This window comes from Chrysochloris asiatica, unplaced genomic scaffold (genome assembly GCF_000296735.1).
Source record: "Chrysochloris asiatica unplaced genomic scaffold, ChrAsi1.0 scaffold00331, whole genome shotgun sequence".
NCBI classification, from domain to species: domain Eukaryota; kingdom Metazoa; phylum Chordata; class Mammalia; order Afrosoricida; family Chrysochloridae; genus Chrysochloris; species Chrysochloris asiatica.
The window spans coordinates 1,109,018-1,122,754 of NW_006408849.1; the positions used below are offsets into that span (position 1 = coordinate 1,109,018).

At 41.2% G+C, this 13,737-nt stretch overlaps 1 protein-coding gene across 3 annotated transcripts in view; it reads right to left on the reverse strand.

Annotated features, from left to right (window-relative positions):
- The window catches only part of LOC102818107 (phosphoribosyl pyrophosphate synthase-associated protein 2-like), a 124,487-nt gene extending 116,550 nt beyond the window's left edge, over nt 1–7,937 (reverse strand). For 2 of the 3 annotated variants that reach the window (XM_006875526.1, XM_006875524.1), the window contains exons 1-4: nt 7,928–7,937; nt 7,554–7,704; nt 6,570–6,622; nt 3,184–3,250 (exon numbers count right to left, since the gene is read on the reverse strand). In XM_006875526.1, the coding sequence (XP_006875588.1) occupies nt 3,184–3,250; nt 6,570–6,622; nt 7,554–7,672 (239 nt within the window). In that variant the 5' untranslated portion in view covers nt 7,673–7,704; nt 7,928–7,937. Of the gene's footprint in view, nt 1–3,183; nt 3,251–6,569; nt 6,623–7,553; nt 7,705–7,927 lie in introns of those variants that run through there. The other variant, XM_006875525.1, reaches the window with a different exon arrangement.
- Between the last annotated feature and the right edge of the window lie 5,800 nt (nt 7,938–13,737).

Here is a 13,737-nt window from a genome sequence, read left to right on the forward strand (position 1 = left end):
TTGAAGAGCTTCTGGAAGAAAATGTCCCTAACATCATGAAAAGTGAAAAGATAAGCATTCAAGAAGTTCAACGAAACCCAGGAAGGATAGACCCTAAAAGACAATCAACAAGACATATAACAATCAACCTCTCCAAAATCAAAGATAAAGACAGGTTCTTGAAAGCAGCTAGGGAAAACAGAAATATAACATACAAAGGCAAGTAAATCAGATTAAGCTCGGATTTCTCAACAGAAACCATGCAGGAAAGAAGGCAATGGGGAGACATATATAAAACCCTGATAGGAAAAAACTGCCACCCAAGAATCCTCTACCCAGCAAAGCTGTCAATCAAATACAATAGTGTAATCAAAACATTCCAAGAGAAGCAAAAGCTAAGGGACTGGCTTACAAGGTTTCAAGAAGGAGCTAAGTTTAAGAGTGTTGGGGGAAAGAAAGGCTCTCCACTGAATAGCTATCATCTTGTCTAGATGGGTCTGTTGAAAGGAGATGGGGCTAAGATTTGTAAGATTCAATAGTGAATAACTGTCATCATGACTAATCGCGACTATCACGCTTGTAAAGGTAGAAGATTTGTAACAAAAAAAGAATGGTTAATCTTACAGTCCAGAAACAGAGGACCCTAGGACCATCAAGAGAGGAACGCACAAATAGAATGCAGGACCTTATCCAGTGAAGCAGCAGCACCAGAAATGGGGATATGGAGAGGGGGAGCAGCTGAGGACTCTAGATTCATCAACTAAGAAGAGAAGGACTAATAGCTGGTGGCCAGGAGCAGACTTGCAGAATGTGCCCTTTGGAGATGTAAATTATTATACATGCCTGAGTGGGTTTTTTTGTTTATGTGCTAGAACTTGTGCAATCAAAGAGGCTTCTTGAGGAGCCTTTGTAGTGTCTAAGACCTTAGGTGGAATCCTGATCCCCATCAGGAAGCTTCTGAGGTGGGAAATTTCCACTTGAAAAAACAAGCAGACCAGCCTAGAGCGGCTAGAAAATTAAAAGATACTTCTTAAAAGAATGACCAGCAGGAAAAATAAAAAACAATAATGGCAGTCTGATTGGATACCATAAGAACAAGTTGTCTGCAGGGGAGCCATCAAGGCAAGCAATCAAGTCCTTTCAGCAAACCCCCTTCCAAGACTGAAACTCAAAGGGAATATACGAGCAGGCATGTAAGCTTGCTAGTGACCACACACTCGTCTACTGATGGAGTGGAAGTGGCGAAAAAGCAATGAATATGTGTGGGCTGAGTCCGACCACGTCACATAGACTCCCATCGAACTGGAGTATGGCTGGCTGACCAGAAGTGTGGTGAGACCTGAGGACGCCTGAGCCCATGGACAAGGACATAGCCACAGAAAGTTGACGCTGAGGGTGAATCATCCAGCAGATACGAAGTGAGTGGAGATACACAGGAACACCCATACTCTCAGACAGTACCCATGTGACCTAGCTTCAATGGCTGGATGATCAGAACTCAACTAAAGGAAGAAAACAAGTGTAAATCAGAACTCAACTATATAAAGAAAACAAGTGTAAATCACTACAATTTGATGAACCTGACCTATACTTACGGATGTAGTAGCTCAACATATCAACCAAGAGGGAAGGAATCTTCACAACAAGGATCATTCCCATCCTCTCTGTACACAGGGTTGATAGGGATGGGCAACTTGGGCATTGGCTACAGAGCTCTGGTAGCGTAGTGGTTATTGCAAACCTTAAGTCAGCAGCAGTTTGAAACTACCAGCTATTCCGTGGGAGAAAGATGAGGCTTTCTGCTCCCATAAAGATTTACAGCCCCGGATACGCTATACAGGGTCACTATGAGTCAGATCCGACTCCATGGCACAAAGGCACGAAGTGACTGGCTTACAAGTTTTCAAGAGGGAGTTTACAGTTTCAGAGTATGAGGGGGAAGGTAGAATCCCCACTGAGTGTTTTTCATCCTGTGTAGACGTGGCTGGTGAAAAGAGAGGGGATAAGACTCTTGATTCAACAGTGTGTAACTGTTATCATGAGTGATTACAACTGTTGCAACTGCAAAGGCAGAGGTTTTGTAGCAAAAAAAGGGGGAAGTGGTTGATCTTGCAGTTCAGGACCTTGGGACCATCAAGGGAGAAGAGCGGGAGCCGAGTGTGGGACCCTACTCAGAGAAGCTGCAACACCAGAGATGGAAGCAGAGATGATGTCGTGGAGAGATTGAGCAGCTGGGGACTCTAGACTCCTGGAGGGAGAGGGGCTATGTGCCGGTGAGGGGGCAGGCTTGCAGGGTATGCCCTTTGGTTGTCTGAATAATTGTATACTCCTGAGTGTTTTGGTGCACATCCAAAAAAACAGAAGGAATAGAACCAAATACTTTTGGATGATTCATGGAGGGGATTGTAATCATTGCAATGAGGCAAAATAAAATAAGATGAGTGTAAAACTGACATTTTCTCCCATGTAAATGATCACTTGATTCACAATAAAAACTTAAAAAACAAAAAAAAATCTTAAAAGTGTTCAAGAGCAAAGATGCCTGAGGTGCAAGTGACCCAAACCATGGTTATTTTCAATTGCCTCAGATGCACGTGAAAATTGTACAACGAATAACAAAGACCATAGAACAACTGATGCATGTGAATTATAGTGCTGATGAAGAATTTTAAATGTACCATAGAATGCCAGAAGAACAAACAAATCTGTCTTAGAAGAAATTCAAACAGAATGCTCCTTTGAAGCCAGCATAGTGAGACTTTGTCTCCATTCTTTGGACATGTTGTCAAGAGGGACCAGTCCCTGGTGAAGGACCATCATGATTGGTAAAGTGGAGGGTCAGTGAAAAAGAGGACGACTTCCAACAAGATGGACTGACATAGTGCTAGCAACAATGGACTCAAATGTGACTACAGCTATGAGGATGGCGCAGGAGCAGACACTGTTAGTTCTGTGGTGCACAGGGCATCTAACAATAACAACATTATAATCAAGAGCCTAAACTTCAACACTTGGTTATGTCCATTGACAAGAATACCAAAAGAACACAGAGGGGTTGCAGATGCATCAAAAAAATTAGCAAAGTAAGATAGACCTATTTGAAAACTCCCATGAACCTTCCTGTCTAACCAACTCTTACTGTTCTAAATATCTGTGTCTAACGCAGACCTGCAAATATCAGCACTGCTGCTGGGCAGTACTCACTTCGAAACGGTTTGGATGATGAAAACGTCTTTTCCCCTCACAGATTCCTGAATCTGTACTCTTGTTTCTAGCAGAAAAAAAGAGGGAAAGACATATAATTTAAGTTTTTTAAAATACACAAAAATCTGCATTATTCTTCAAGGTTATAAAATAAGGAAACTGGAACTGTTACACAAATCACATGGCATTGCTTACCAAGAGAATAACAAATATATTACCATTAATCATACATTCAGGAGTCCTGTTATGGCCCAGTAGAATAAAGCATTATACCACAAGGTTGGTGTGAACCACAAGGTCCATAGTTCAAACTCACCAGCTGCTCCTTGGAAACCCCATGCAGGGTCGCTGTGAGTAGGAAGACTTGATGGCACTTTAACACCAACAATCATATGTTCTAAATACATTCAGTTACTTGCCACACTTGAGAGGAAATTGTATTTCTAGCAAGTAAATCTATCCTCCTCACTCCTTTAATATAAGCAGTGAGTGCTTTAATATATACCACTCTGAGCAGTCTATCTTTGTATGAGCTTATACACTCAGTGAATCAACCAACATCTATGGAGAGCCCAGGCACAAAATGTTGTATGTCATGAGAGCAAAGATAACTAAGATACAATATCCCTATTCTCAAACCGTTTGTGATTAGCCAGAAGAAAATAAATAGACAAATCCAGAAAGGAACATTCCACAAGACAACCTTCTCAAAATATCAATGTCATAGGAAGACAAAAGAAAAAATGAGGGGACTATTTTAGATTAGAAGAAACCAGAGATAACAAACACATTAGTCGAACAATGAATCTTGGCTTCAGTGACAAAAAAATGTTACAAAAAACTCTAGAGCAATTAGGGACTTGTGAATATAGACTGGATATTAGATAATTAGAAAATTTCAGTCAATTTTTTTTTAATGTGATAAAGTTATTTATGTAGGAGTTAGTTCATATTTTTAGGTGATGCATCTAAGTGTTCAATGCCTTAATATCTACAACTTATTTTCAAATGGTTTCATAAGGTAATGGTTTCATAACGTAATGGTTTACATATTCAAAAGGGAAACCATTAGCTATTCAATCTAGGTGGTAGGTATACATATGTGAGTAGTATCCTTACAATAGTATATAAGGCTATATACTATTCTTTCCATTTTTATATGTGTGAAAACATAAATAAAGTTGGGACAAATTAGAAATCTAATGAACATTCACAAATGAATATGGTGTTGTACAAAGAAAAAGAGCTTTTGAGTCAGAGACATCTGTATTCTAATATTGACTCTTATTCTGGGATGTTAACCATCATCCCTGAACTGTTTTTTCAGAATCCATTAACAGTAATATATCAACAAATGTTAGTTCTCTCTTTCCTTCCCAATTACTATCTCCCCTCATTCACACACCTAGAAGGTGGACCAATCTCCAGAGTGTTACTCTGAGAATTCTTCCCCTTCTTCCCCTTTCAGACGCCAGACAAAGGACCTCATCCTTTAGAGGCAAAATCGTCTTCCAACTTTTCCTGCATATTCTCCTAATACTATACTTTTCCCAGCTGGAGCCACATAGGTAATTCTAAGATGGGAAGTTGTTGTTAAGTGCCGTCGAGTCAGTTCCAACTCACAGTGACCGTGTATAGGGTTTCCAAGGAGCGACCTTGCAGTTCAAAACAACTTTGCAGTCCAGCACATTCACCCACAGCACTACACCAGTACTCCTAAGATAGGAAGAGGAGTCAATAATAGCAAAATAGGGAAGAGCAAAGTTGTGCCTTTTTAGAGACTTCTGTAACCTTTAATGTTTACATACTTGACCAAAGTCCTACAGTAGAAAAGGAGAGGAAACTATTTATTGAGTTTTTTGTGCCAAGAACTCTGTCAGGCACACAAATTTTTCCATTTAATCTCCAAAAAAGCCCTAATTATTAGAAAAGTTACCTAACTTGGCAAGGACAAGGTTGTATGACTATCAAGACCATGCAAGCACATCATTACTATTGCTAAAGTAATTTCAAGTATCCACCACTTAAAAGGAAATCGCCAAGACACATTTCTTATAATGTGGGATGATTACAATGACACAGGAGTTCTGGTAGCGTAGTGGTTATGAGTCTGGCTTCTGAACTCAAGGTCAGCAGTTCGAAACTACCAGTCATTCTGTAGGAAAACAATGAGGCTTTCTGCTCCTGTGAAGATTTACAGCCTCAGAAACGCTACATATGGTTGCTATGAATTGGAACTGATTCCATAGCACATAACCACCACCATCACCATCACATACTTACACACAGCAATTAGCAAAAAGTATTTCCTCATGAGATGTCGTGACTCTAACCTATGCAGCTCAGGTGGTAATACAGAATAAAAACTAATTAAAACTGTGTCTATAGAGAATTTATTCATCCAATCTAAGATGTCAGAGAGTCAACCAACAACTCGTCCAATGTTTTCAATTTTGCTGACCACTAGTTCATATATTTAAGCAGTTTTTGTTGAATAAGGCCTAAGATCTCGAGTCCAAGCCCTGAGACGTGACTTGCCCCATGTTTATATAACTAGTTGGTACTAACTCACTGCCACTGAGTCAATTCCAACTCATAGTAATTCTATAGGACAGAGAATTGCCCAGAGTTTCCAAAGCTCTAATTTTTATGGAAGCAGACGGCCACATCTTTCTCCCAGAGTGGTTGGCGAGTTCAAACCACTGACCTTTCCATTAAAATTTAACCACTACATCACCCGGGTATTGTTGTTGTTAAGTACTGTCAAGTCAGTTCAGACTCATAGTGACTCACAGTGACCCCATACAGGGCTACTAAGGAGTAGCTAGTGGGATTTAAATGCCGACCTTGTGGTTAGCAGTCCAGTGCTTATCTTACAGAGCCACACCAGGATGCCGCCAGGGTACTGGTTTTGTTAAGTGTCATCGAGTCAATTCCAACTCACAGAGGTCCTGTATAGGGTTTCCAAGGGAGCGACTGGTAGGTTTGAACCACCAATCTTGCAGGTACCACAAGTGCTTATCCTAGAGCACATAAGGAGGACTTCCACCATGATATTGTTGTTAAGTGCCATCAAGTTGGTTCCGATCCAAAGCAACCCAGTTTAGGGATTCCAAGAAGCAGCTGGTGGGCTTGAATCACCAATCTTGTAGTCTAGTGCATTATCCTGCAGCGCTACAGTGAGGTATTAGTGGTGTGGGAGTGGTGTGCCATGGAATCAGTTCCCTCCACCTTATTCAACTTCCTGATGACAGAAATAAGTGGACTGTCGAACCATGCACTTGAGCAGTGTACACAGATCTTGTTTCAACACTGGATAAAGGATGGAGCCAATTTGCTACATTCCACCAAAAGACCCGTGTTATGCATGTCCAAAGATAGCTCACCTCTGTTAGGTTCCTGGTAAACCTGCACTTTGCCCATCTCCACCCCCAGCCGCCTAGAGAAGAAAAAGGGGGGAAAAGCTGAAAAGGTAGGTAATAGAATAGACCTAACATCTTTATTATTTAAGGATGATTCATAAATAGATTTTAAAATCAAGAAACTGTTACACTAAGATAAAATGCCAATATTAAATTTACATTACTCCATTTCTTCACCCACTAACCCCCATCCCAGGTCTATCCCACAAAATCTATCTCTGCCTTTATCTTCAATCATTTTCCCTATGCTCTCTGCACTCAACCCACGTTTCTTCTAAGACACACTGATTTCTCCATACCACAGGGCCTTTGCACCTACTGTTCCCTCTGCTGAAAGGTCTCTGAACTCACATCTTCATTGGTGGTTCATTCAGGTTTCTCAACTCAAAACTCAACTCAAAAACCCTTAGCTTCAATAGCTAAAACAGAATAAACTCTCCCACTATTACTTTCACTCTAGTTTCCTCCTAGAATCTGTCACCACCTGAAATTGTCTTGTTTACTTGCTTCTTTTCGGACTTACTACAATAAAAATTCCATAAGAAGAAGGCTTACTCACTATTGACTCCCAGTCCCCAACATCATATATCAAGGACTACTAAAAATAGGGGTTAAATATTTCATAAATAACTAAAATCATACTGAATGATATAAACTATAAACTGTTTTCATGTAGTATGCACCTTCTCTATTTTTTTCACTCTAGTGAATCTATGTAAACATGGCATATAACACAATCTCTTGCATGTCAAGAGGCACTTAGGAAATGTCTGCTGAAAGAACACGTGAGTGCTACACCTAACAAAAAGGTTAGTCCTTAATACACAAAGCTGATGCACAGATAACTATGAAGTATCTACTTTCAAGTTTAACCATCAATGCTAATCTGATCATCTCATATAAAACATCACATAAGAATTAAAGATTTTGATGGTAATTATAACTCACTCAGCAATTTTCTTTGAAAGCTCCATACATGAGGAATTCGAATTTGCTGAAAACAGCACCAGACCTCCTTTGGTTATGTTCATCTTGGTTTCTAATTCAGGTGGTGTCACACAAAACATCAAAACCTTCTTGGTTTTCCAATTCTCAGAGTCTAGAAGGGTACAAAATATATTAGGAACTGCCACATAAACATGGAAGATTATTAATTTTTTTTTAATCAAATGAGTTAAGCTTAAGCAAATTAGTTTTCACCAAAATGGTATCTTTCATATTGCATAGAAAGTTCACTTATATTTTAGAGTTCTAAATTTATTAAATGTTATTCCATGATTTAAAAACTTTTCATGACCACTTGGAATAGATGATACACTTACAAGAAAGGTGGAGCTGAAGAGCTCAGTAAAGCTGACAGCTAGAGTTAATATTTTAACGTTTGCTGCTTAAAGTCAATTACGGAAAATCTCCTTTTATTCTCTGACAACAAAATTCCTCCTGGATTAACACAAAGAAAAATGCCAGAGCAATTAGTAAGACATAGATTGACTGATCCTTAAACATATAACAAATGACCCATCTCCACTTGACTTTCCCTGTAATATGTTTACCATAAAACCTCCCTTGGACCAGCCAGCTGCCCTTCAGAGACCCAGGTCATGTCTAAAAGTGACCTTGTCATCTTCATTTTCATCAACTGGAACACGTAGATGGCAAAAGAAGTCACTCTGAGCTTAGTGCTGACTAGTATAGAGCAGCAGCCATCTAACAGGCAAGGTACCTCCCCAGAAAGCCTACTGATTTTCCTCACTCCTGCATGTGCCTGGGATGGCTCTGCAGAAACTAGTGGAGCTCATCAAAGGGCTTGAAGCCTAGCCACTCCTTCCTGTTATTAATTAAAATTATGTAAGTAACATAAAAGCACATTTCCTTTATTTTGGAAAAAAAAAAAAAAAAAATCAAAGCATTGCTAAGGCTAAAGCCACCAACCCCCAACATTCTTCCCCAGATCCCAGCAAATTCTCAGTAAATGATTCTTCTGATTGGTTTGGTTAAGGACCCTGTCAGGTCTCTTCTACACATTCACATATATATGACCCCCAGAGAAAATACAAATAAAAAAGGCATACTTCCAACATAAAAAGGTAACAGCATACAGATCTATTATAATTTGCATCGCCACTAAACTATGTACAGTACATTCCTCATGCCTCTTAAGGGGCATTGCAGCTCTTGACAACCCAAAGGGATATGAGGACTGCAACAGCATTTACTTTGTGCCTACGTGTTATAAATAGAATCACAGGCACAACTGACCAGAACCCTGTGAGAGCAAGGGACACCACTGGTGCCCACCACAAAGTGTGCCTTTGGGGCAGAAGTTAGAAAACTCTAAGCTACAGGTGAAATCAGGTCCTGTTCTTGTAAATAAAGTTTTACTGGAACACTACGTTCATTTGTTTACAAACTGTCTAGGGATAAAACAGCAGTGGTGTGTAGTTGCAACAGAGACCATATGGCCCAAAAGTCTAAAAAACTCACTCTAACCTATTTTGAATGAGCTTGCTGAGCCCCGCTTTCAAGCAGGCTGTGGTATCTGTCAAGCCAAGTGTGGTGGTGGAGTGCCATCAAGTTGGTTCCAACTCACAGTGATCCTAGGAACCCTATTCTCCCATCACAGACACAGACTTTGCAGTTAGGCTCATGCTTGTATCTTAGCTCCTACTTTACCTTAATTTACTGCAAGCCACTGCCTGCCTCTCTGAGCCTGTTGCCTCACCCATACAACTGACTACACAGCTACTGTAAACTGAATCGTTTCTTTAAAGAACTTACCAGAGTGCCCAGCAGACAGCACACACATGATTAATAAATGGAAGCTTCATGAGTCAACTTCTAATATTTTGATAACTTACTTAACAAGTACAGAAATACTTTTCATATCTGTTCATATTTCTCAACCTTAAAATAAATTCTTTAAAGTACAACAGTGTTCTTGTGGTGACTTTTGGGGCACTTAGAAAAATATCTTAGAGGCAATTTGGTCCCACTCTCCTTAGTCTATGGAGTTCTGGTGTAGCACTGTGGGTTAATGAGCCAGACTGCAAAGCCGTTTGAACTGCAAGTTCGACGGTTCAAGCTCACCAGCTGCTCCTCGGAAACCCTATACAGGGTCGCTATGGGCCGGAACCAACTCGACAGCTAATATCAACACTCTGTGGGAGTAGACAGAGATGGGCTTCCATAATTATATACAGCCATGGAAAGCCTACAGGGCAGTTCTACCCTACCCTACAGAGCAGCAGGGAGTCAGAATCACCTCAAGGCAATGAGTTTGGGTTTCTAGCATTCCTACCAAGAAACCACTCCCACAGCCTGGTGCCCACAATCTTCAGAGGGCCCATCCATTCCCAAGTCTTCCTTAAAGTATGTTGAGATGTCTCTGCAGCCTCCACACACTAGTTTTTCCTTCTCTTGAAGATTTGTGGGGAAACAGCTAATCCAAATGTACAGGACATCTTTCTGTGAAATTTCTTCTCCAAGATAGTTCCTGGAGCCTTTCCTTTTCCGTTATTGTTTAAATTCTAGTCATCACTCTGTCCATCCTCTCTGAAGCTTCCAGTTCTTTAGTTAGTAGGGTTCTAGAGTAGAACCCTAACCTAAGTTGTTGTTATATGCCATCAAGTCGGTACGGACTTTTATGCACAGCAGAAGGAAACACTGCCTGATCCTGGGCCAACCTCACTACTGTTGACACAATTGAGTCCATCGATGCTGCCAATCCATCTCATTGGGGGTCTTCCTCTTTTTCTCTGACCCACCACCCTACCAAACATGATATCCTTCTCCATTGACTGGTCCCTCCTGACAATATGTCCGAAGTATGAGAGATGAAGTTTGGCCATCTTGGCCTCCAAGGAGCACTCTGACTGCACTTCTTCCAAAACGGATCTATTGGTTCTTTTGGCAGCCCATTTTAAGACCACCCTTAAAATGGTGTAGGGAGGGAAAGTTCATTTGTCTGCAGAAACTAAAGAAATGGTTATGAATACAGCACTGTTGTGTGACTATTTGATTCCCAAGCTAGTCAAACATTAGTTGTGTTTCAGGTTGTAGTTTTTACCAATGCCAGCTTTCAAGAACAGGGAGTTTAAATGCTATTCCAAGATAACACTCCCATTCCCCTCCAAACTAGAGCTACCTGCACATTTAGAATGTGTTGATTTATAACATATATGAAAACACACCCTTTTAAAAGAATTTCAGCATCTTGTAAAAAGCAAATCATACTTCTTTTCAAATGAGACTTGTGAATCTGTTAAATCTCATGAGTAGAACAACACCATGAGAGAAAACTTACTGGCAGTTATTTCAAACCCATTCATCTATATTTCAGATGTGGAAGATTTGGCATTATAGCGTATCTGTTATTACTTCCCCTCTTAAAAATTACAGAGCAACACATATCTAACAATGATGAGTGAGAGACTTGGGTTTGCCACTGGTAGTTTACCAGCTACAAGGCTGTGGCCCAGTCACTTGGCCTCTCTGGGCTTCAGTCTGCCCCTTCTGGAAACAAAGAGACTCGGCACAGAGAAGAGATGTTTTCACTATTATATTCTCAGCTGCACCTCCAGTGCCTAGAGAGTAGCTCGCACAAACTTGTTGATTAATGGAACCAACTGGAAACTGAAACCAAACCAAACACCAAGTCCACAGCATCAAGTTGATTTTGACTCACAGTCACCTTACATAGGGTTTCCAAGACTGAAATCCTTTATAGGAGCAGACAGCCTCATCTTTCTCCTGCAGAGCAGCTGGTAGGCTTGAACCACTAACCTTGTAGTTAGCAGCCCAATGCCTAACTTAAAATGCCACAAGGGCTCCTTGAAGAATGAAAGATTATAAATAAAAGGCATCATAAAGTATTGTTAAGTAGTTTTGAGTCAATTCTGACTGTACAGGGTTTCCAAGAAGCAGCTGGTGAGTTTGAACTGCCAACCTTGAGGTTAGCAGTCCAGTGCTTACCCTACAAAACCCTACCAGGACTCAATCATAAAATAAAAAGGATTATTTTTATTAATATATTTCACTCAAAGAAAATTTTATTTTTATGTCAATACTTAGAATTTGAAGGGCAAAACCTAACTCAAATTAATCGCCACTCCTGTGAGTGCACACGCGACTCCTTTCAGCATTAGAACACTACCAAACACTAACATTCTCTTATTATTTTAGCACACACCAGGCACTGCTGAGTGTTCTGAGTTCTTTAAACAACCCAATGCAGCAGTAGAATTGAATCCATTTTACATGTGGAGGAAATGAACACACCAACTTTACTGTGGGCTGCTTGACCTAGCTATAAATGAGAGACTTGATTCATCTCATCCTCAGTCTGATGGAGGCCACACAGCCTGTCTGAAACACCACGCAAAAAGGACTAGAGACTGAATTCCAGACTGAGTTTGGAACTCAAATGATGTATGAACAAGTATCCTTGTTTTGAAAAAAGTCCCTTGTAAACATGCCATGCTTGAAAATTAATTTATATCATGTGTCATAAAAATTCAATTCGTATTTCCAGTTCTGAGAATTTAATCCAAGGAAGTAAGTAAAAGGCTGCGTGCCCAATGATGCTCCCTGCAAGGTGTGCTAACATATGAAACACTAGATACAAGTAAAGGTTCCCTACAGAGCTAATTAAGGAAAACTCAGAATATAGATCCAATATAAATAAAAAACATAAAGCTTCAGCACTACACAAAAGCTCTTAAGAGAACTGCATCTCCTCTCATCACAACTTTGTAATAGTATAGATCCAGGACAGAGAATAAATCCAGACCAAAGGGCATGATTTAGTGGGGGCTCAATAATGTAAGTTAATCATTTTTGTTTGTACATTTAAATATGTTTAACGATACAGCTCACTTTTTGCGCCCCGAATTCCCCTTCTGCATTTTCGTATTGTTCACAAACGCAAAACACAACTTGCACTCATAAGAAAAAATAATCGTCATCGTATATGTACTACGGCAAAATATTTTAACGAATAAATAAAACAATTTAAAATTTTACATCCTGGTTCTCCCTCAACCTATGCTAGCGCAGCCAAGGTAAAATCGGAGATTGTTCGATTCATGATCGGAGATGGCTGGGTTTGGGGCTTGTTTTCATCGATCGCAAGTCCCAAAATTGGGGTTCAACTCCACAACGCGCCTCAGGAAGGGCTCGCCCCAGGAACCCAGCCCCGCCGGCCCGCCAACCCCACCAAGCAAGGTGGGAGGGACCGCTATGGGCATCGGGCCTCAGCCTCAGTGCAAGACGAACCCCACCGGTTATCAGGACCCCGGCCCGCCCCCGCCAGAATCCTCGCTCCCGCCCGCCTACCTGACCCCGACCCCAGCCCCGGCCCCGCCTCAGCCTCCCCGGACGAAGGAAGAAAAGCGCTGGCTCCACTGGCGGAGTTCCTAAAGGTAAGATGGCGACTCCATGCGCGATCGGCGTCCTCAGCGACTGAGGCCTGTGGGCGGGACCTGGGCGGGGCCAGACGCTGGGAGTGTGAGGCGCAGGGCTCCTGACCGTGGGCGTGTCCTACCCAAGAGGAAGGGGTGGGGTCAGACCTGCCCGGGAGGCGGGGCTGGCGGACTCCGTACTGTTGAGTCTCTACTGTGCTGGAGGGAACAGTGGCCGTGGACTTCCACAGAGGTTTATTCGTTTTGAAAACCCTATGAAGCACTTATGCTCTGTCCTATGGGGTCATTGTGAGTCGGAATCTACTACACAGCAATGGATTTTGGTTTGGGTTGTTGTTCTTAGAGTTGAGTCGTGGTGGCACAGTAAAGTGCTCAGTTGCTACCATAAAGGTTGGCAGTTTGAATCTACCAGCTGCTACACAGGAGAAAGATAGGACAATAAGCTTCTGTAAATATTTGCACCCTTGGAAACTCTATGGGGCATTTATACTAGGTCCTATCTATACCTGGACCAAGTGGCAGTTGTTAAAACAGAACATGGGAACACTGAATGGTTTAAAATTAAGAAAGGTTGTATTCTTTCGCCGTATTCATTCATTTAACCTTTATGCTGAGGAAATCATCTGAGAAGCTGGGTTCTATGAAGAAAAACGTGGCATCAGGATTGGAGGAAGACTCATTAACAACCTGCGATATGCAGATGATACAACCTT